The sequence below is a fragment of the Plectropomus leopardus genome, chromosome 13 (genome assembly GCF_026936395.1).
Source record: "Plectropomus leopardus strain MGB_pleo_1.0 chromosome 13, ASM2693639v1, whole genome shotgun sequence".
Taxonomy (NCBI): Eukaryota; Metazoa; Chordata; class Actinopteri; order Perciformes; family Serranidae; genus Plectropomus; species Plectropomus leopardus.
Window position 1 is genome coordinate 23,433,540 of NC_142188.1, and position 20,817 is coordinate 23,454,356.

Sequence of the window (20,817 nt, forward strand, 5' to 3'; positions counted from 1 at the left end):
CCCACTCCTGTCATTCCCAAGGCTGCTTTTATTCTACATGGATGAATAAAAAGGCAGTTCTGAGGTTGAACACAGCAAAGCTCTCTGGACCACACTAAAGCGCTTCGTCACTCTGCTGAACTCACAGTAGTTGAAGAATCCCACAGCTTAGTTTAGATACCATGAGAACAGAATGGGCTCAAAACGTTCTTTATTAAATATGAGTTACAAGACTGTGTTACAGGAGACGCAGCATAACTGATGCTAAGTGTAGTCTGATTTTTTTGGACTTGATGAGTTCTGGATGGGAAGGCCAGTCACTCATCACATCCCTGAACCAAATTCTAGTGATAACAAAACGTAAGGGGATGCGACTGCCTGTCACAAAACATATCATTTAATGTAGGCTTTTAAGAAAGTTCTCCAACTTCAGTCTGCACCCTGACAAAACTCTGCATGTTATTTTAAAATAAGGCTGATTTTCCAAACACAACTTAAAATAATTTATCTTTGTTGGTAAGACATTTCACCAATCCTACGGACCAGCCCTGGGTCACACCACTATTTAAAAAATAATCACATTAAATTCCTTAAGTTTCAGAATTTCTTTAACATTTTGACTTGCCTTGATCTCCTCTTAACGCAATTTGAGCTTGAGGGGTGTATGCTCAGAATATGAAATCTGATTTACTTTGATGTTCGTTCCATGCTGCCACCTGCTTGAACTGGAAACGGCTGGCTAAGATTAATTATTACCTTTGCTCTGAGAATTTAAATGACCATGATGAGAAATTTTCCCATGCATTTGAAAAAAAGTTGTGATTTGACGGGCCTGATTGATTGAACCGTGGTATATTACAAGAAAAACTACCCACCAGAAAATTCCAATCAATAACTTGCCAAGAATATCAACAATGGTGCCAAACAAGTCTTGTTTCAGTTATTACTTGAGGCCACATCCATGCTGAACATCGGCCAGGGCTGCAAATTTGTCTAAGCTTTTTTAGCCAATGTGATATCAAGGTGTCTACAGGTATTGGACATTTTTAACCAAATTTAAGACAGAATTTTTGGTGCAAATCCTCTTTTTCTTATTCAAGCATCGTAGCTGATAATTAGCATATACTGTATGTAGTCCTGCAAAGCAAGGTTTTGAATGGAGAAATATGGTTATTAGGGTGAGTTAGGTTGATCTACATTTTGCCAACAGGTAAAATAGAAAAAGTATTAGGTTCAGTGTATAGCTTTTAAGAAATAACAGAATTGTGGAGGGGACATTGGCTCATTTTGACAAAAAGAAATTAGAAGATAGATAAAATAAATTATATAAAATGTTTTTAGCAACTGTGACCGCATTATGCACAAATTTAAGATGAGTATCGAATTACTTTTAGGCTCCATTATTCATCAAATTTGAATTTAAGAAATTTTATAACTTGCACACACACTGGATGTGATAAGGAATGAAGCTTAATCACATACAGCAGTAATGCATACACCTTAAGATGTCGTGGCAAAAAGACCACAGGTGAAATGAATACCATTAATGATGGCTGTCTCCCATTTGGTGTGGACAAGGGGGCTTTAAGGCAGTGGCGCCATTCACTAATTAGCGTGATTGACTGCACCTGTGCTGCACCTGCTTTGGCAAGTAAAAACGTCTTTAACGAAAACGCTAAAACGGTGTCAAGAAATGAATAACTTGTGAATATTGATAAGATTAGCATGTCTTTCTCGGCCCTGTGAGCACAACAAGTTCATGTCTCCGAAACTGAAAGCACTTGGAGTCAACTAGGCAAGTTTGGCAGCTGCAGTAGCATCATGCAACTTTCGTTTGTGTTTGAAAGAGTCATTTTGTCCTCTAATGAATTACAAGTAGACACGGGTTTAACCACTAGACACTCCGGTTCCTTTGTTGTAACGGCGTGTCTGCTGTTTGGCTGCAGGACTATTTAGCAGCAGAGGAGGTTGTTTGCAAGTCAGTGCTGTTCACACAGGTGTTAGGTGAGCTATGTTACTTAGGAGTACTCTATCAGGGAAATAACGGCTCGGTAAAAATATGCCACAGCCTTAAATGTTAGCTAATAAGCAGGCAAGATGCACTATGTGAACAGTGTTGTTGCGAATTTCAAACATGCATTACGGCAGCCAAACAGAGGCACAACATGACTATAACATCTGTACAGTCACCGTGTGGGATGACGGAACAGTCTAGATAGTAAGTAGTGTCACAGCAACACGGAGGAGACATAAAGAGTGGCTGTCAATCTACTGGCATGCTTGAATTCATGCTGTCTGCCATTGAGATGATGATGATAGCCTCATTCCCCCCAAAACAAGCCTTACCTTTTTCAGTCTTCCAGTCCTTTTTCTTTTTGCTCATACTGCCGGAATGATTTGACTTCGAATGGTTGTTTTTTGACTGTGTCAACCCCAGGCTCACAGTGAATAGTGCTCCGGGAAAAAACTGAAATGTAGAGTGAAACAGCCTCTGGACGGTTGTCTCACCTGTGAAGCTGTCAAATTTCTATGGACCTCACTCGGCGAAACCTACCATGATTGCGCCGTAAATTATGTGTACGAGTCCTGGTTAGATGATTGGCTGCCGAGAACGGGGAAGTGGGCACGCGATTGGTTTAGCTGTTGTGTCAATCAACAACGGTCCACGCACCGGGGAGGCAGGGTAGGTTGTTAAAGTCTATGGTTCATCCTCCTGGCGCGTGAGGTGATGGGCGAGTAACGCCGGGCCACTGGGATGCAAAGTGCAGTTTTTTTTTGTTTTGTTTTTCTCATCTTTTCATTTTTCATTTCAACAGTTTTGAAAACCATACATCCAGCCGTAAGTACAAGAATTTACAAAAAATAAGAATAATAAGACAAGTAGGCCTTGGTACAAACAGAATGAAATAAAATAAAATACAATAAAATAAAATAAAATAAAATAGACATACGTATGAACTCACAGGGGTTTACCTAATTAGTTATATTATAAAGCTGTAATATTACCGTAAATTAATATTTTGGGGGATTTTTTTATTATCATATTTTTAAGTTTAATAATGTTTAAGATATGTATCTAGAGCCGATTTTTTTTAAAAGTGGCAGGCTATATAAGGGCAGTTTCTTTAAATATGTTATTTTATGAATTTTAAATTTAGCAAATGTTCGTGCCAAAAAGTCTTTGGAGATCAGTCTTCTTTTTCATGTTTATTTTTGGCAATATATGAGAGCAAGATTTGCAGTGTTTTGAGTTAATGTTTCATGCCATTGCAAAGAAAAGTGTTGGATGAAGTGATATCATAGGATATATAGAGTATATTTGTACTGTAAGCCTTCATTATAGGTCTAGTAACCTTCTACCTACTAAACCTCTGTCATTAAAATCGTAACATGTTGCAAATGTAAAAATTTAAATGTAAAAATTGCCTGTCCATATAAACTCTCGTGCTAAGATAGATTTAGTTGCATGATATGTCCAGGTTTTCATGATGGAGTATTTATTAAAAATAATGATTATGATAATAATAAGAAGAAACTTTGTTAATATAGCTCCTAACATACAAGAACTGTAGCACAAAGTGCTTTAAAATAAGGGCATTGTTTGCACAGTGCTTTACGTGAAAATATATAGAAGAGACAGGCCAGCAAGGCAATTCAGTGCTAAAGGGCATTTAAATAAAGTTTTAAAACAAAAAATAATATGAAAATACAGTACATAGAAGGCATTGCAGTTTAATAGTAGTAGTAATATCATGCATCTTAAAATTCTTAATCATAAAACCCTAAATCAATAAATCAAACAAGATACATTTCAATGGAATTTCAGCAATGCAAAATGTAAAAAGAAAGAAAGAGTGAGTAATTGACAAAATTTGCATCCCCAATATGTGTTCCTAATATGCCTGGAACTTGCCTTGCTTGTGACCCTAGAGTATAATTGTAGTGTAATTGTTTGGATCATAGCCGTTATAATCATTTTGAACAGCAGTATCTGAGATAGCTATTATAATGTGATTTTAATAATTGTGACTAACTGCACAAAAGGACAGCAATGCATAGCCTGCCCTTGTTCATGGAAGAGGACAGTATCTCACAGGATAGACCAGATCAGACCAGTAAGTCGGCCGTCATATGTGAGAGGCTGGTTCCAGAGACCACCGTCTGTCATCTGTTGTGTTAGCTCTGCTCCGGTCCAGACCCATCTGCTCCTGAGACCGCTGACATTATCTGAGAGTGGAAAATATATTTCATCCAAGCTGTACTCTGATCCAGATCCAGATATTTTAAATCGAGGGTTATTTTAGTGAAATACATCCTGTTTGTATGTCATTCACTCAGCTGTTACAGCCCAGTGAAAATACTTTCTTATAAAAAGCCTACATCAATAACTTTAACAGAAAACTGACAGTATAGGTGGACGCTTTGTCCCTGTCCCATTTGTGCTAATTATATCGAACTCATATTACAAAGTGTAAACGAGTTATGTTTTCCAGGACCATGGTGGACAATTTCTCTCACCGCATTCACCAGACAGCTCATATTCCAGTCAAATTAAAGATATTTATCTCATTGAGCTGCTGCCCTTTTTAGGAAATTAAGACAAAGTAATCAGCTCTCACATCTGGCACAGAAATTCATAATTTGCCCTTGTAATATCTTAATTACTTTTCCACTCTAACTGTCTAATATGGATTTAAAAATATTAGAATGTCATGTCATTGCCTGCTTATTTAAAACCACAATGGGACATCTGAAGAACTTTTAGTCAGAGCCCTGGGAATAGCAAATTAAAGTATCTTCTTTAATCTATTTTTAAACAAAGACAAGACTGGCTGACTTGGAATTGGCCATTGCAGTTTTCTCTGTACTAATCAAACCAAACCGCTAGATGTCAGTCTTGCAACATTAGAAGCAGCAAGTGAGTCTGTTGAGAAACTGAGTAAAGCCAGTGATCAGAGTTGGCATTGCATACAATACCTTCAAAGAGGCTTGTGATTCCAAACTTATAAATATTGGCAGATATTTCACAGAGGCATGTAGGCACTGCTGTTTTTAGACAATCTTGCTGTAAATCTAATATGCTCTCTCTGGTGTTTTTATATCTGAGGGAGAAGTGTTAAGAAGGAGAATGGACTTCAACCAGAGGCTTCAAAACCTCTTCGTCAGCAAGCATCCCACCCAAGTGTAGCATCTTTGTGAAAGAGGCTGAATCATAGTGTTGTGCTGACCTCTGACCTTTTACTTTGACCTTTAAATTCAAAGTTTTGACCAGGGGTACGTTTAATCTGAGAGTGGCGTACACTGTTTTCCTACGGTTTTCAGGCTAAACATGTCACCTTAAAACAGTATGCTATAGGCTTTATGGCTTTCTTCCTCTGGTTTGGTGGGTGTGTCAGAGGTGTATCCAATCAGCAGCGATGTGTGTATTACCCAAGTTCTGTTAGATATTTATTAATTGTACATAAAGTTTTTGTTTTTATTTCATACTTGCTTTGGCAGTGTAGACACAGGTTTTCCCAAGTCAATAAAAGTTCCTTTGAATTGAAGTGAATTCAGCCTTGCCATATCAAAAGGCACTGTGCCTGCGTAACACAACAGGGTGTTCAACACATCTCTGTTTCTGTTTAAATAAACGGTTTGTTAGGGCTGAGCAAACCCAAGACTTGAAAACTTGAAGTATCTTTGTTTATGCTGACTAACTTGTTATTCTATAGTCATATTTTTTTGGTATGAGATTAAAGCCTCTGCACAACCACAGTCAACTCAAACAGGTGTTTTCACTTCTGTTGCCTGATTAAAACTCTCCTTGGGACTGTGTTTGCATGTACAATCTTCTCTCTCTTCTCTCTTGTTGCACCTGTAAGGGCAGGACAGTTTACCTTGTCATTATTCTATTTGGTCAATAGAGTTTGGTGATCACGTTATTTCAACCAGAGTAGAAGTGTCAGATTAACTGAAGGCAACTGTGAGGATCTCAATATGATAATAAATTACCTTTTTTTTTGGTGATTTGGTAATGATACCTGTCTTTTGGGTTCTTTTTAACAGAGGGTGATTAAAGTAATAGCATACATTACGTCTGGTATTTTGCTAATTAGTGATAATTTTGGTTCAGTCATTGTGCAAAAGGTGGAATGCAGAATATATGATGTGTAATGAGCAGCAAAAAGATCAACCTTGGCTGTCTCTTCCCAGGGATGAGTTTATTGTGCAGGGCTGAATCTGTATATTCCAAACATTGGAGGATCTATTTGTGTAGGACTGCGTAGGCATTTTTTTATTGTCATGGTTACAGCACAAGGAGATTAAGCTGATGCCTGTACCTACAAGCCACTGGCAAGAACAATGCATCGTCTAATCTCTTGTTGGCTGTTTTTCATTCAATCATAGCAACGTAATTACAGCAAGCAACAGAATTATCTACAGAGAAATGCACAAAATTACCCATAACTTCAAGTGAGCCCCGAGACTAAAGAAATTAGAATTTCAGCAATTGTTGTTTATACGTGTTCTTATGTCAATATCCATAAGTCCTTTGATGGGTTTTTAGTGACTATTTGGCTTTAGTAAATTTCTGTGAAGGGATTATATCATCATGTCTGTTCTCAGTCAGTGCTTATAATGAAACACATGATTTGTTTAGTGCCGTAATTGGTGGTTTCTGGGGCTTAGTTGACGCCTATAGATGTAGCACTAAATACTTTTACTCTGTGGGGAGCTCTGTTGAAAACTGGGCTCAAGCCATTAATGTTCAACTGACCCTTGAGGCCTTCATTTATTTAGTGTTTTTCATATCTTGCCAATGACAACAAAAGTGTCTCTTACTGAAAGCCTCAGATGACATTTGACAGTGTTAATCTAGAGAATGCTTGTTAAAGCCTGTAGAGGGTTTGTAAAGGTGATTTCTGGAAAACGAAACAATTCCTGAGCCATATACACATGTAAAGAATGCACCATTTTTTACACAAATTTGTACAAAAAAATAATTTGCAGAATAGTTCTAATATGGTCATTAGAGATGGAAATAGTTTTGCAGCACTTTTGCACTGGCAGATTCTGTGCTGGGATTGCTGAGTGCTGTCTTTGACGCAATGCCAGCCCTGAACATGAAAACACTATCGTTTGGTGGTTTGTGTGGGTTCTTTTCAACCTTCCAATCAAACATGTGTCTGCCCATATCATCCATTGTGTCCTGTCTTATATTATGCTCATCTGTTCCACAGATGTGAGAAGCGGCTTTCTATTGTGATGAAAGGAGCCCAAAGAAGCACCTCAGTAGAGAACAACTTATCTTTGCACAACTCTGATACACACCTCTATACATTAATTTTGTTTGTTTATGTGTTCAGTATCCACTGAGTATATAAGAAAGGCAGAGATTAAAAACCACTGGAAATGTTGGCACAGTTTTCATTGTTACTGATGGCAGCACCATTAAAGGGATAGTTTAGATTATTTGAAGTGGAGTTGTATGGAGTACTTACCCATAGACAAACAGTAGATGCCAGTCGGCAGACCCATAGTTTGGAGAAGCAGGCTGGAGTCTGATATGGAAGCTAAGCAATCTACTGCTGTGGATGGAGGTCAGCAACAAAATGTGTTTTAGCCACCTTAAAAAACACACTTTATGATAATATTATTACAATATTATTTTAAGTATGCTCTATATTAAGTGTTTTCATTGCTTTACCTTAATGTCAAACAGTGATTTTAAACAAGAAAATGAAGCTGTTATATCACTCAAAGTTTGACTCCATTCAGAAAAACAGTCATTTAACATTGCTGAAAGCAAGAGGTACTGCTGCCTCGGATAGTTATTTTGTTTGTTTTATTGTGTGACTAAAGCATTTAAAAGGGTTAGCTTGAAATTCACCAAAGTTACACAAAAACTCAAACTAACTAACGGATTAAAGCAACTGTAGACCAGCAGCTCCCATGTTTAAAGAGGTAAAGTTATTGCTTTTGTCAGTGTAGTATAGTGTCTTTGGTGAGAGCATAGATGGGAAACTGGAGCCATCAACAGCTTCCCTGTTGAAATGAGCTACCTGATAGAAAGTTAAAGCAGTAAAGATATTCTCAGTATACTGCAAAATTAGACTGATATTATTTTTTTTATAAATGGTTGGCTAAATGCATACTATTACTTCCTTCCATCAACAGCAGTACAATGCTTAGTTTTTGAGTCAGACTCCAGCCTGTTCACCAAGCTGGGGGCATACCAACTGACACCTACTGTATGTAATACACTGACTGTGTATAAGTACTCCATAAAACCCCACCTCAAAAAAAAAACCCATCCCATTGATTTGTGAAGAATACTCAGAGCAGTTACAAACCTTTCTTTTTAAAACTCCTCTTCTATGTGCAGCTTTACTGTAGGCTGTATATACTGCCCTGTATCTCAGATTTAAAGATTATAGACTTATACCTCTAATTTCCTAAGGTAATTCTTATTTCTGGTTTTGGCAACTGTTTTATTCATGATTACAAGCATTTTTTTGGTTAAAAATCACAGTCCTCTCCAATCTGTAATTCCACTGTAAGAGCAATTTGTCTTGAGATGCATTGTGATGTACTGATGTGAATAAAGTGGTTTACTCAGTGGTACTTTGTTTAGTCTACATCCTTAGAATGGGTTTGGGGTTGGATTAAAAAGGCATCACACTGTGAGTATTCTTTTCCTGCAGGGTTCCTGTGGGTTGTAGCTTTGGCAAAATGTGTTGCAACGGCTCCCTCTGTTTATTTTACTCTGTTTGATAAAGCCCCCATCCAGCATGTCTCTTCACACCAGAGCGTGCCTGCTCTCTGCCTGCTCAAAGCAGCAGGAATTCCTTCCTGATCGCTGGCTGAACCCAAGTTGAATAGATTTAGTGTGGATAGATGTTCAGCATGTTCAGATGTTCAAAGGACATGTAGAAAGAGTGATCCAAACTGTTATGGCTTCTATGTATCAACATTTTTTGCGGGATAATTCCACTCATATAATCAGTCTGTTATATTTCCCCTATTTTTCCCCAGAACAATAATTCCTTTTTATACAACTGTGACTTTTTCAGAAATGTAAAATTCTCTGTCTCAAGATGATGAAACCCTCTAACGAATTATGTCTATGTATTCATAACAGATAACACATCTATTAAAACATGATTGGCACTTTTCCTCTCAACAACAGCAAGACAAGTTTACACAGACATCTGATGGCATGTGGTACTAAAGCTGGCCCCTAAAGGCTAGCTGGCCCGTCTTCAGTACTCTGCACCCTGGTCCCAGCTCTCTCCTCATTAATTGCTCAACAGCACTCTTTCATCTCTGTTGACTTGATCCAAAGAAAACAACATTACGTTGCACATTAAGACTAAAGAATGTGCTTGTTTTGGTCCACCCATACAACTTTTGCTTGGACCATAAACATAAAAGGCCCTGTTTGAGATCGGTGATGATATTAGTCTGGTGTTGAATGTAGATGATCTGGAGTTAAGTGTTGTTTGTTACATATCGCTAAATGTTGTACAGTTTAGGCCAGTAGTAACTCAAATTTTTAATAATAAAGCTGTCTTTTATTACAGACTCTGAGATAGGAATTATGATGTCAGTGAAAGATCTTCAGTTTATTCAAACAGTATTTTGAGGGAGCAATAATCTCTGTACATGTCCACCATCATTGAGAACTTCTATGTATCATACCCCTTGCAGTTTTTCTTAACAGGCTGTGATGATGAAATCTTTCATGTGTAGACAATGACTGGTTTGGTTTTGACTGGTTCGTACTCATGAAGGCTACACATTTGTCTCTGTCTAAAGCAATGCTGAATACTTTTCTTCAGGGTTTAGTTATCAGCTGCTTGACAGGTTCAGTAAAATAAATAAATAAATACATAAAAAATCAGGATGGGCACATCTTGTCTGCTATTTGACTGTTTGTTAGTGTTAAGGGAAATGGATAAAAGGGAGAAGGAATGCAACGCAACAAAGCCCCATGACCAGACTTGAACTAGAGATGTCGAAGTTAAATGGTAATGTCTCAGACTGTCGGGCAACCTGGATATCCTGATGGGAGAAAAATCCTAAATTTCAAACATTTACAGTTTTCAGCCTTTTGTACTACCAATCCAGAGTGTGAGCTTGTCTTTATACTCATGCATTTTCAGTGACATTCATATTCATATGGGGAGAGATGTTGAGTTGAAACATAAAAGGAACACCAGTTTTCTTTCCATCGACAGCTGATATTCTGAAGACATTTTTGCATACCATAGCTGAAAAATGCAAGAGTCATTTTTAACATTAACGATACTTGCATCCCATTTAGGTGAGTCAGTCTCAGAGTCATGTTATAATGTATGCTGGCTCACTGGAATGGCTCCTTGGACACCTAATGGAGCTGAGCAATCATTAAAGAAATTAGCTGGACCTGTGCACTTCATGCTAGAAGAAATATCTGCTGCGAGAGAAGTCTGTGTTTGAATAAAGTTGCACGGCTGCCACACAGCTATATAAGAAATTATTTGGTCATTTTGCATAACTGAAAACTGTATAAATACATTTACACACAATAAATCTATGTAACTACTCTTGGTTAAAAAAAGTCTAACAAGTCATTTGAGTATTATGTTTCACAACCACAGTTAATTTTAACTGTATAACTTGAATTATCTTACTTATTTGATTTTCTTTAGGATAATTAATGATATTTTTTAACACAGGACTCTCCAACAAGTAAGTGGATCTACAGACTCTTACAGCAACTCAGCTAGTACTAGCGACATATTTTTTCACATGTAAAATCATATTGACCATGATGGTAATATTTTATGTGCTGTTAAATGTTTTAATAATGATAAAGTTAGAGGGATTCACAAATATCTTGTAATCCAGTCAAACTTGAATTAACCTGGAAGAGCCCATTCTATACTATTGTGAGAAATTACCCTGGACAATGTGTGCCCAATTTATTTTGAATTGCTTTCTTATCCAAACAGTAATTAATTGCCATTATACCATATAGGCTACTGTACAATAAGAGAGCGGTAATCACATGAGAATTTAGTGGAGATTCCAGGAGATGCCCTGAAAAAACAAGGATGGGTAAGATCATGAAAACAAACAAATAAACAATCTTTAGTTTGTTCTTTTTTTTAAACTCATCTGCTTGAGACACGCATTGATGATGAGTTGCTGTAATATAACTTCACAAATATATCCTAAATTACTGCTGTTTTAAATCGGTGATTTACGTGTTTTCCACCACACAATAAATTCGTAGGCTATTTTTGTGTATGTATTTTGTGTACGCAAGTCAGTGGTAAAAGAAAAAAAAGAAACATTTGCAATTGCATTTTTTTCGATTTTCCTGCTGCAAAATCCACGCTTTATTTTGTGCAGCTCTATCCACGTGTGTTAATGTTTGCACTCAACGCACTTCCTTAGCAACGTGTATCTGAACCAGGAAGTACTTTCGCTATGCTTTAGCTAGCTAGCTGCGGTTAGCATAGAGGAGTGAAACTGAGTGGCAGCAAAGTTTGCTTCAGTTAGATTTATAGGTCCAGCGAGGGTATTTGTGTATTAAACACATGTCAGGTAACGTCGCGGTTAGCAGACAGTTGTGTCGTTGGTAGGAGAGGAGTGAAAACTGTAAGTTGAGATTGTTTTTTTTTTAGTGTGTTAGCTAACTGTTAGCTAATAAGCTAACGAAAACACAGGGCTGTTAGCTTAACTTAAACAACTTACTTGGATTTGATGTGCTGCCCTTCTGTAACAGTTAAACAGAAAGGTAAAAATGAAATAATGCTTGTTTAATAACTCAAACGTTTAACCAACAGACGTAACGATAAGTTACATTAACAGTAGCAACTGTTTAGAAAGTTGACAACGTCAACTCAGGTTAACGAGATTGGTGATAGCTTTATGTTATGTGCAAGTTTTGATATGTGGTATTGTTGATCTACCTATAAACGGCATATCTTTAGATGACGTTAGCTACAACGTAGATTATGTCCATTCACTATTTGTACTCGAGTTAGTACTTGAATATACGTTTATTGGTTCTCCACCTCTGTTAGACCACTGATAGTGATGAAGGGTAACTGAAGTTGGTTAGTGATGACTGTATGTGCCGAAAATACTGAAAATGTGCATATTCATTACTTCAACAACATAATGCATTGCAAGTGGAATCAGCTTGTGCTTTGGTGTTAAAACCTGTCTAGTACTCCCCTTTGTGGTCTCAGTGGTACATAGCAGAGAACCACTGTGGTGCTTTGCTGCAGCCTCTTTACACCTGTATTATCAAACAAAAATGTCATATCTTGTCTTGTAGTATACTTCAATTGTAATGTTTGTATTTATTTTCCTGTTGCAGGTGTGCCATAAAAATGATTTTCTCACCACTGTTTGATAGGCCATGATAGGCTTGTCAAGTTATGCAGGGGTTATGGAAAGTGTAATGAATTCTGCTGAAGAGCAGCAACCCTCCTCTCTCCTGGCCAACTCATGGTCCAAAAATCAGGAATCAAGCAAGAATCAGAAGCCAAGACATGTTGGTGGATTTGTATTAGTGCATGCAGGTAAGTGCACACACCACAGATTAGTATATTTCAGACTCACCCTAACTAGCTCTCCCCAAAGTCTGTCTTGACATGTGAAAAGAGGCTTTTGCGTATCCTGCTCATGCTGGTTAGAATTTGCTGCAGACCAATTTTTGTCTAGGGGTGCTGCTGTTTAAAAAAATACATAGAAGGACTAAAAGCAAGGTGTATCACGTTGTAGATTCTTTGAGCTATTTATCTCTATGTGATCAAGGATATGATGACCAGATTTTTGGTGTACTTATGCTGTTATTCTGACATTTTATAGTCCATAACTGTTATATGTTATGTGTCTAAAACTTTGTTAAATGTGCTGCTGCCTGCTCCGGCCAGGACACTCTTGTAATTATTATAATTTTCAAAATCAGGCTTTTCCCGGTTAAATAAATGAAAAAATACATATATCTAAAAAGCATTTTAGAAAGAAATACGAAGCAGCACCTCATAAGAAGTTAACATGATTCATAGAAGTATAGTATTCATAGTACCGTCAGGCAGTGGTGCAACTATTATGCACTAAAACAATAATTCTCCAAATATATTTTTCTGCTTCATCGTCAGCATCATCATTTATTTTTACATGTCAAGGAAAATAACATAATGGTACAAAATAAAGTTCAATACAATATAATTCTATATAAGAATCATGTGAAGGGACATCCCATGTAAGTTACCTAAGCTTTTGAGTGGGGCCCTTATAACATGTAACATCAAAGACAAAACAAATAAGCAAAACAAAAGAAACACTACCGTTAAACAAACAAACAGACAGAAGATCCCAAACATTCGCTACATCTGCATAGATCCAATATAACAGTTCCAGTACCATAGTAAAAGAAAAGAAAAACACAGGCTGATCCACTTATGGTCTCAGGGATTAAGAATACTGGCACAGAAGGTTAGAGAAAGTTCCTTTGGTAGACAGAAATGGGTATTTCATAACAAAAAATTAGCAGTAAAACAAAACAGCATTATGTTTGTGATAGGTGTCTCTTTAAGGTCTTTTTGAAGATGCAAATGGAATGAGATGTTTTAATGTTGTCATGTAGCTCATTCCATATTTGTGGCCCTCTGCACATGAAACTAAAGCGTGTGCATTTTAGCTTGCGCTTCTTACCTGTTATGAGGTTTTTTGTTCTGGTGTTATATGTATGTAGAGGAGAGCAAACAGGAACAAGCTCACATAAACGAAGCTTCAACTTGTGAACAACCTGGTACATTGTACACGCATGGTGGAAAATATGAATTCAAATAAATAAATAAAAGTTTGAGCAGACCAAGGCCATGAAAGAGAGGGCAAGATGGAGAGCTGCCTATGGACCAGGTTATGGCACTTTTTTTTACAAGGACTGTAATTGTTTTAGATGACTTGGGTAAGTGTTACACCAAATTATATTGCAACACTTTAAATGATGCTCAAATAAGGGTTTGTATAAAGTGAGTGCAGAGAGTGGGAGAAAGTGTTTTAACTTAAAGAACAGACCAAAATACTTTGCTTATTTTTTAGTTATCTCTGTGATATGACATTTGAAAGAAACAAATTCATCAATGTGAACCCCCAGGAATAATAAATACATATTCAGCATTAATTGTGTTTTTGTAGGAATGGAATACTATGTTATTTTTTTGCTGACATTAACGGAGAGCTGATTACATTTGAGCCAAATATCCACTTTCACAAGCTCTCTGTTTAGAGTCTCTTGTAATACAAGGGGACGCTGGTGCGATAGAAACAGATTGGTGTCATCCGCAAACACTATTTTGTGTAGGATATTTGAGGAATAAGCAAAATCATTTATAAACAGGATAAGTAGGACAGGATATATACAGGTTTTTGCTTGGAGAAGGTCATCACTTTTATTGTCACTTTATAAATGATCAAACTGTTTTTCCTTATTATTTGCTTTCAGGAGCAGGATACCATTCTGAATCGAAGGCCAAGGAGTATAAACATGTGTGCAAAAGAGCCTGCCAGAGAGTACGTTTATTAAATGAGTATTACCATTTTAAGTTGTATTCATGTGTGTGCACACAAGCAACATACCATTCAACCCTTTGTACACAATCTGTTTTTTCTTAATGGAATGTTAGTAAATGTATTACTTAATCCTAGTTAATTTGGCACTTCACAGTATTGAATCTGTTAAATACTTTTATTAATTGCTGAGGAACAGAACAGGTTGACAATAATCAGCAATTAAAGTAGCAATCAGGGTTTGCCCAAAGGAACGGCCCTGCACCATAATGTTGATTGTAATTTTTAGTTAAAAATATGCTCACTCAAAGTTAGACGTATAAGACTGGGTACTGGGTCCTTAAAATGATGCTCCACCCACAAAATGACCCCTTGTAAATCAATTATGCCGTGTTACCTTGAGTTTGTGAAAAAAAAACAACTTTGTTTTTCTCGCATGCTTCTCTGAAAAACAGCAAACATATTCATTTTTCAAATGATTGGGGACCACCTTTAACAGCTGCAAAACTATATCAGAACATTTTTCACACAGCTTGTGAAGGATAATCCAAGTTTCATCTATCCATTCACATGCTCAATCCCAAACACATACATTTTCACTAAAAAAAACCTTCCATATGAAACTGAACTGAAAGTCACACTCGTCTATGTCCTCTTCAAAGCCAGACTCCAATGCTAAAGTTGCACTGTGAAACTGCATGTGATTTAGAAGTACTGAGTGTATGACTAGATAAATGAGATTTGAATTACACTGGAAGCGTTGAATGTGTATCTTTGTCAGATGTTTTAATATAGTTTCGTAATTGCTAAATGTTGACCATGTTGACTTCAATTTATGAAAAAATTATGCCTTTTTTGGATTCCTTGCTCACCATTTAGGTATGCAAAAAACAAAGTTTTCTTTGCAAATTCAGGGTGACACATGGTAAATAAATGATATTTGAATGGTAATTCTGCAGATGAAGTATTCCTTTAAATACAATCAGTCAATAAATGGATATGTTTGCCATTTTCTGTGATGGCATGTGAACAAAACAATGTTTTTTTTCAGAATTCAGGGCTTGACTTAATTGATTTACAAATGGTCATTTTGTGGGTGAAGTATCCCTTTAATGTAGATAATCAAAAAAGAAACACTTGGACAGTACTCCAATTTTACTGTTTAATATTGCCACGTCTAATAGTATACAGTGTACTTAATGTGACTCTAAAATCAAATGTCTTCAGGGAGCACAGAGTGCCTTGTTTTATCAGCTTGATCAATAAGGTATTGGGATTTTCTTATAAGCTTTCTGTTTGCTCAGGTTGGATGGGGAGCATCTGTGAACAGCTGTCATTCCAGATATTTTCAGTGGGATTCCAGTCTTTCTTTTGGCAGTAGCATTCAAGCACTTTAACGTTCTTGTTTTGAAGTCCTTCCAGTTTTCATTTGGCTTTATTAAGATCATTTTGCTGTTGGAATGAAGGCTTTGTACTTTGGCACTCTGACGCAGGTTCTTCTCAAAAATGTCTTTGTATTTAGTTTCATTCATTGTTCTTTCCATCCCTACGAGTTCCTTACATCCATACGCCTGAAAAACAAACTCATGGCGCTGCTATTACTCTTGATTTACAATAGGAATGGTGTTATATGGGTGATGAGCTGTGCCCAGTTTCCGCTGGATGTAGTACTTTGAATTAAGGCCAAGTGGTTTAATTTAAAGGGTTTTGCTTTCATGCTGTCTGTGTCTTTTTTCCCCACATACATACAGAATTTAATTCAACCCAGGATACTTACTTTACGCGTTTTACGCTTGTCCTTACTCTCAATGTGAGCTTTTGATGAGGCTTAAATCCTAATTATCTGTGCTAAATAGTAAATGTTTTCAGTTATGTTTCTTTGTGTTTTAAGTTACGTAGATGTATAAAAGAATATATACATAATAGTGTTATTATGTAAGGGCTAGAAATCAAAATAAGTGCTATGGAGAATGTTAAAAGAATTATTTTAAGCCCATATCTTACCATAGTGTTAAGCAATTGACTTAAATGAAGGCAGGTAATTGAAGTACTGTACAAAGGCTGAAATGATCTGTAGAGTATTTTTGTGTTTTAACTGGAAAGCTGTTGCACTTTCAACAAGATTTCTCTATCTGTCTTCTCCAGGCTGTTGACCGACTCAAAGCTGGGGCTCTTGCAGTGGAAGCAGTGGCGGCAGCACTGGTTGAACTTGAGGTTGGTTGATTTTGATCCAGATTTGATTATTCAACCTTCATTAAATCATTGTTCAGTAACACATTGCTTCAGATTAAATTGATTTTAGGCCCAGATTGGACTTGAAAATCAACATCCAAGGATAAGAAACCTAATTTGACATGTGTATGTGTTTATCCAAAACAGCTTTATTCCACTCCAGCCTCCGATGCATGTACACACATCCTGTTGGATGATGTAAGAAGTGATTTTCCTCAGGGCAGGCTTGGAATAAAGAACAGTGACTCTGATGAACTCTCTGCAGCTGCAAAAATGTACACAGAAATGCAGCCCAGCAAGCACTCGTGATTAAGATGGATTAGAATACCCATATACTGTACATATGCATACAATTCACAGAAAGTTAGAGCCATCATCTGGTCATTAGCAAGAAATCAATCATGTATATGGCATAGCACATATAGTATATATGATGAACAAAGAAACTTGATAAGTAAGAAAGAGGCAAAAGCCAGCAACAAACAAAACAACAAATATTTATAAAGGGCTTTTGTCTTATTGGGCCTTAAGTACAAATTAATATTTCTTACATTTCTCTTACTGCCTTTTTTATGTCAGTGTGACCAGCAAAGCTATTTTGAATCTTCATATTCATTTGCCTAAAACCGACAACTTTATCAGCAAAGGTCCTAAGGAGGAAGGAGATAAAACACATAAAACGAGAATAAAACAAAGACTTAAGCTTCAAAATTAAATGAAGAATCATAATTAGATTTTTTTTTATTACTTAGTTATTTAAAGTAGTTCACCAGCTGCAATTTTTGATGATGTTGTAACATATATAATTGTGCTGCTGCTAATCTCATCCTGTAATTGATTTTCAGTTGGTGATAATAGTGTTTTTTCTTTAATCAAGCTGTTTCAAAGTAGTGTTTTCAATAAATGTAGTACAGTTATTGTGTAAGATGTTGATCTGAGGAGATCAAACTACAGATATTGACTCTTGTCTCATTTAGGAATAGAGTGCTCCTTTTTTTTTTGGTTAAATGTATAAAAACAAGAATGACTGTTATTCAGCATATTAACACTGACAGTTCAGTTCATTGCAAACATAGTTTTATTCTAGACTCTGAATGTTTTTAATCGTTCTCAGGACTCTCCTTTTACAAATGCGGGCATGGGCTCCAACCTTAATTTGGCAGGGGAAATTGAATGTGATGCCAGTATCATGGATGGGAAGTCGCTGCATTATGGTGCTGTCGGGGCTATCGGCGGTGAGTTATTACACATGTATTGATATTTATGTCATGAAGCTGTGTTGTTGTGGCACTGAAGTTCAGTCACTTGAAAGTAATGGCAATGAGTCAAGCCTTTATCTGACATTTTTTTACTAAGTTACTTTCTCTGATCTTCGATTTTATTTTAGAGGTTCATAAACAATGGGTGGGCATCCACTTTTCACCTAGAGAACCACCAAGAAATGTCAATATGAACACGCTCGCATACTCTGAGAGTTTTCCTTGAAGGCTTTGAACAAAAGCAATTTTTTTGTAAACAATAAGCCAGGGGAGGCAGCTAATATTTAGTCCAAAAGACAATAGATTGCTTTTGTTACCACATCTGCATCATGTAACTGTTAGCCATGTAATGTGTGCATGAGTGAAACTTTGCTGGCTTTGATATAAAAAAAATGCACACCTCCCAGCCCGTGTTTTTCATGAGGTTTAAATAGCCTAAAAGTAACTGAGCACTACTAGGCGTGTCAGTGGCAAAATAAGGAAATGGAAAGTCAACTCACTGAATACATTCCATGTGAAAATTAACAAAAGAAATATTAACAATACGCAGAGAGTCAGCACAGATATGACAACAATCAAAACCATTTTCATTTCACCTCTACTACCAAACTTGATTTGAGTAACATATTGATGTGTGTGCTTGCAAAGTATCTTGACTTGTTTACACTGCAGTAAAATCACAGAATGAACTGCTAGCCGTGTGATGATTCTGACTTCTCCCTCAGGTATTAAGAACCCAGTCTTAGTTGCAAACCGTCTGCTGAGTGAAGCACAGAAAGGGAAACTATCAGCTGGCAGAATACCACCCTGGTGATTATAATGGTTATTACTCAATGTTGTATTAATGTGACTATATCCACTTGTTAATTTGTTTATGTTTGTCAGCTTTTTAGTAGGGCGAGGAGCACACGATTGGGCAGTCAGCCATGGAATCCCACCATGTCCTTCAGAGAAAATGGCCACCAGTAAGTTTTGTTGCACTGACTCAGAAATATGCATCATTTAAGAAAGTATTTTCTGTAGCTGCAGAACTGACCGCAAAATCAAAGTACTGGAAACAACCTATGGAAGTAGTTAATTAATATATATGTACTTGTTGGCTTGAAACTTTTTTTTGCCTCCACAGAGTTCAGTTTATCTGCGTACAAGAGGAACAAGCGAAAGATGGAGCTGGCAGAAAAAATGGACACAGGAGTTAATCAGGCCAAGAAAAGACGACAATCAAGTGAAAATGTGAGTACTGTATTATCGGTTAAGATACTCTAAATTATTTTAATAGCAGTGTATTCTTTCCCAGCTGTCTCACTTGAGTCAGAATGGACCCACCCCCCCACCCCTGCTGCTATTACAATGAATTCTTCTGTCAGACAACCCAAAAACATACAGTTACAACTCACCTATTAAGCTTCATGATAATCCACTAATCTATAATTTTCAAACAAAAACATACGTCATAAATTTGCAAAGGCGAAGACAGTCCAAAAACAGTGAAATATTTAGTCCAAACACATAATTACATCCACTGATGCATTGTTTCAAATTTTTCCATGTACTGTCCATAATATCAGCAGTTTCCATGCAAGCTTACTTTAGGTATGTCTTTGATAGGATTTTTAAGTGAATTTTATATGAGTTAAAAGCTATACCTCTATGTGGAGGAACTAAGTGAGACCGTTTCTGTATATGGTGCTGAAATTAAATCGAATAAACTTAAAAAAGGAAGCAACTTCACTTTAATTAAACCATGCCATTAAAACGGTTATGTAATTCTTTAGAATTATTACACAAAAAGTAATTTTAGTCTCACAGGGCAAGTAAAATACATAATAATAAGTATCTTTGGACCTTCAAAAGTATGCAGTAAGCATGGAGAGATATATGGCTATCAAACTGAATTTAAAAAGAAAGGCAGGAAACATCAAGTTGAATTTGGTATTGTACACAAGAAAGGAGTTCAACAATTCTCTGCAACTAAGACATCAGGAATACATCCTGCCAGTTATGATCTCACATTCTCCCAGGGTCATTAAAGGAAATGGCATTACCAGGTTGCACAGAGGGTTCCAAGAAACAATTAATGTGTTGACAAGAGTTAGTGCAAAGTTTCAGTGCCCTGAGCAACATAACTTGAGAGTGGCTCAATGATGAGCTGAGTAGAAAGAGAGCAGACTGGCAGTGGTGCAGAAGAGGGCGGGAAAGTTTATCTTGGTTCGGATGGGAATTGTGTTAAATGGAGTAAATCGTGTAAACGGCCACAGCCCCGTACGCTTCATTAGAACTGTTTTTGAACACTGTAAATGTTTATTTAGTTCAGTTACATCAATCCTCAATTAATGATATATCCACAAAAAGAAAGACTAACAACTAAGATGACTGTTTGTTGACTTAGTCGAGTGATATATTATTAAATGATAGACTTTTGTGTCAAATGGTTTGTTAGCTTAATGAGAGTTTAAGGTCTGAGTTGCCCTATGTTCCCATCAGTCTGCTACATGTTTACACAAAACTGCTCGACCTATTAAAGATTAATATGTGACCGCTTGGTGCAGTAAACCTACCACCGATTTGAACATAACAGATACTCAGACTGCAAATGCTCACATTTATTTCATTTTCAGAGTTTTCGGTTATTTAACGTGGATTTGGCATCAGTTGTGTACTCTGCCATTGACATATAAAGTCAGTTAACAGAAAATAACCTGCTTTTGTATCATGGTTATTAGAGACTTATGGGTTCAACAAAAGCATGATTGCAGCAAGTCTGGTTTTAATTTTCGTTCACAGTGTT

General features: G+C 36.7%; 2 protein-coding genes across 5 annotated transcripts in view; one reads left to right on the top strand and one right to left on the bottom strand.

Annotated features, from left to right (window-relative positions):
- macrod2 (mono-ADP ribosylhydrolase 2) overlaps nt 1-2,543 on the bottom strand; it is a 511,048-nt gene extending 508,505 nt beyond the window's left edge. For all 3 annotated transcript variants that reach the window (XM_088086648.1, XM_042501834.2, XM_042501833.2), the window contains exon 1: nt 2,326-2,543. In XM_088086648.1, the coding sequence (XP_087942774.1) occupies nt 2,326-2,362 (37 nt within the window). In that variant the 5' untranslated portion in view covers nt 2,363-2,543. The remainder of the gene's footprint in view (nt 1-2,325) is intronic.
- Nucleotides 2,544-11,411: 8,868 nt separating this feature from the next.
- The window catches only part of tasp1 (taspase, threonine aspartase, 1), a 31,624-nt gene continuing 22,218 nt past the window's right edge, over nt 11,412-20,817 (top strand). The window contains exons 1-8 of one of the 2 annotated variants that reach the window (XM_042502486.2): nt 11,412-11,610; nt 12,338-12,542; nt 14,474-14,541; nt 16,684-16,752; nt 17,885-18,005; nt 18,755-18,839; nt 18,915-18,994; nt 19,156-19,262. In XM_042502486.2, coding sequence (XP_042358420.1) covers nt 12,380-12,542; nt 14,474-14,541; nt 16,684-16,752; nt 17,885-18,005; nt 18,755-18,839; nt 18,915-18,994; nt 19,156-19,262 — 693 coding nt within the window. In that variant the 5' untranslated portion in view covers nt 11,412-11,610; nt 12,338-12,379. Of the gene's footprint in view, nt 11,750-12,337; nt 12,543-14,473; nt 14,542-16,683; nt 16,753-17,884; nt 18,006-18,754; nt 18,840-18,914; nt 18,995-19,155; nt 19,263-20,817 lie in introns of both variants that reach the window. The other variant, XM_042502487.2, reaches the window with a different exon arrangement.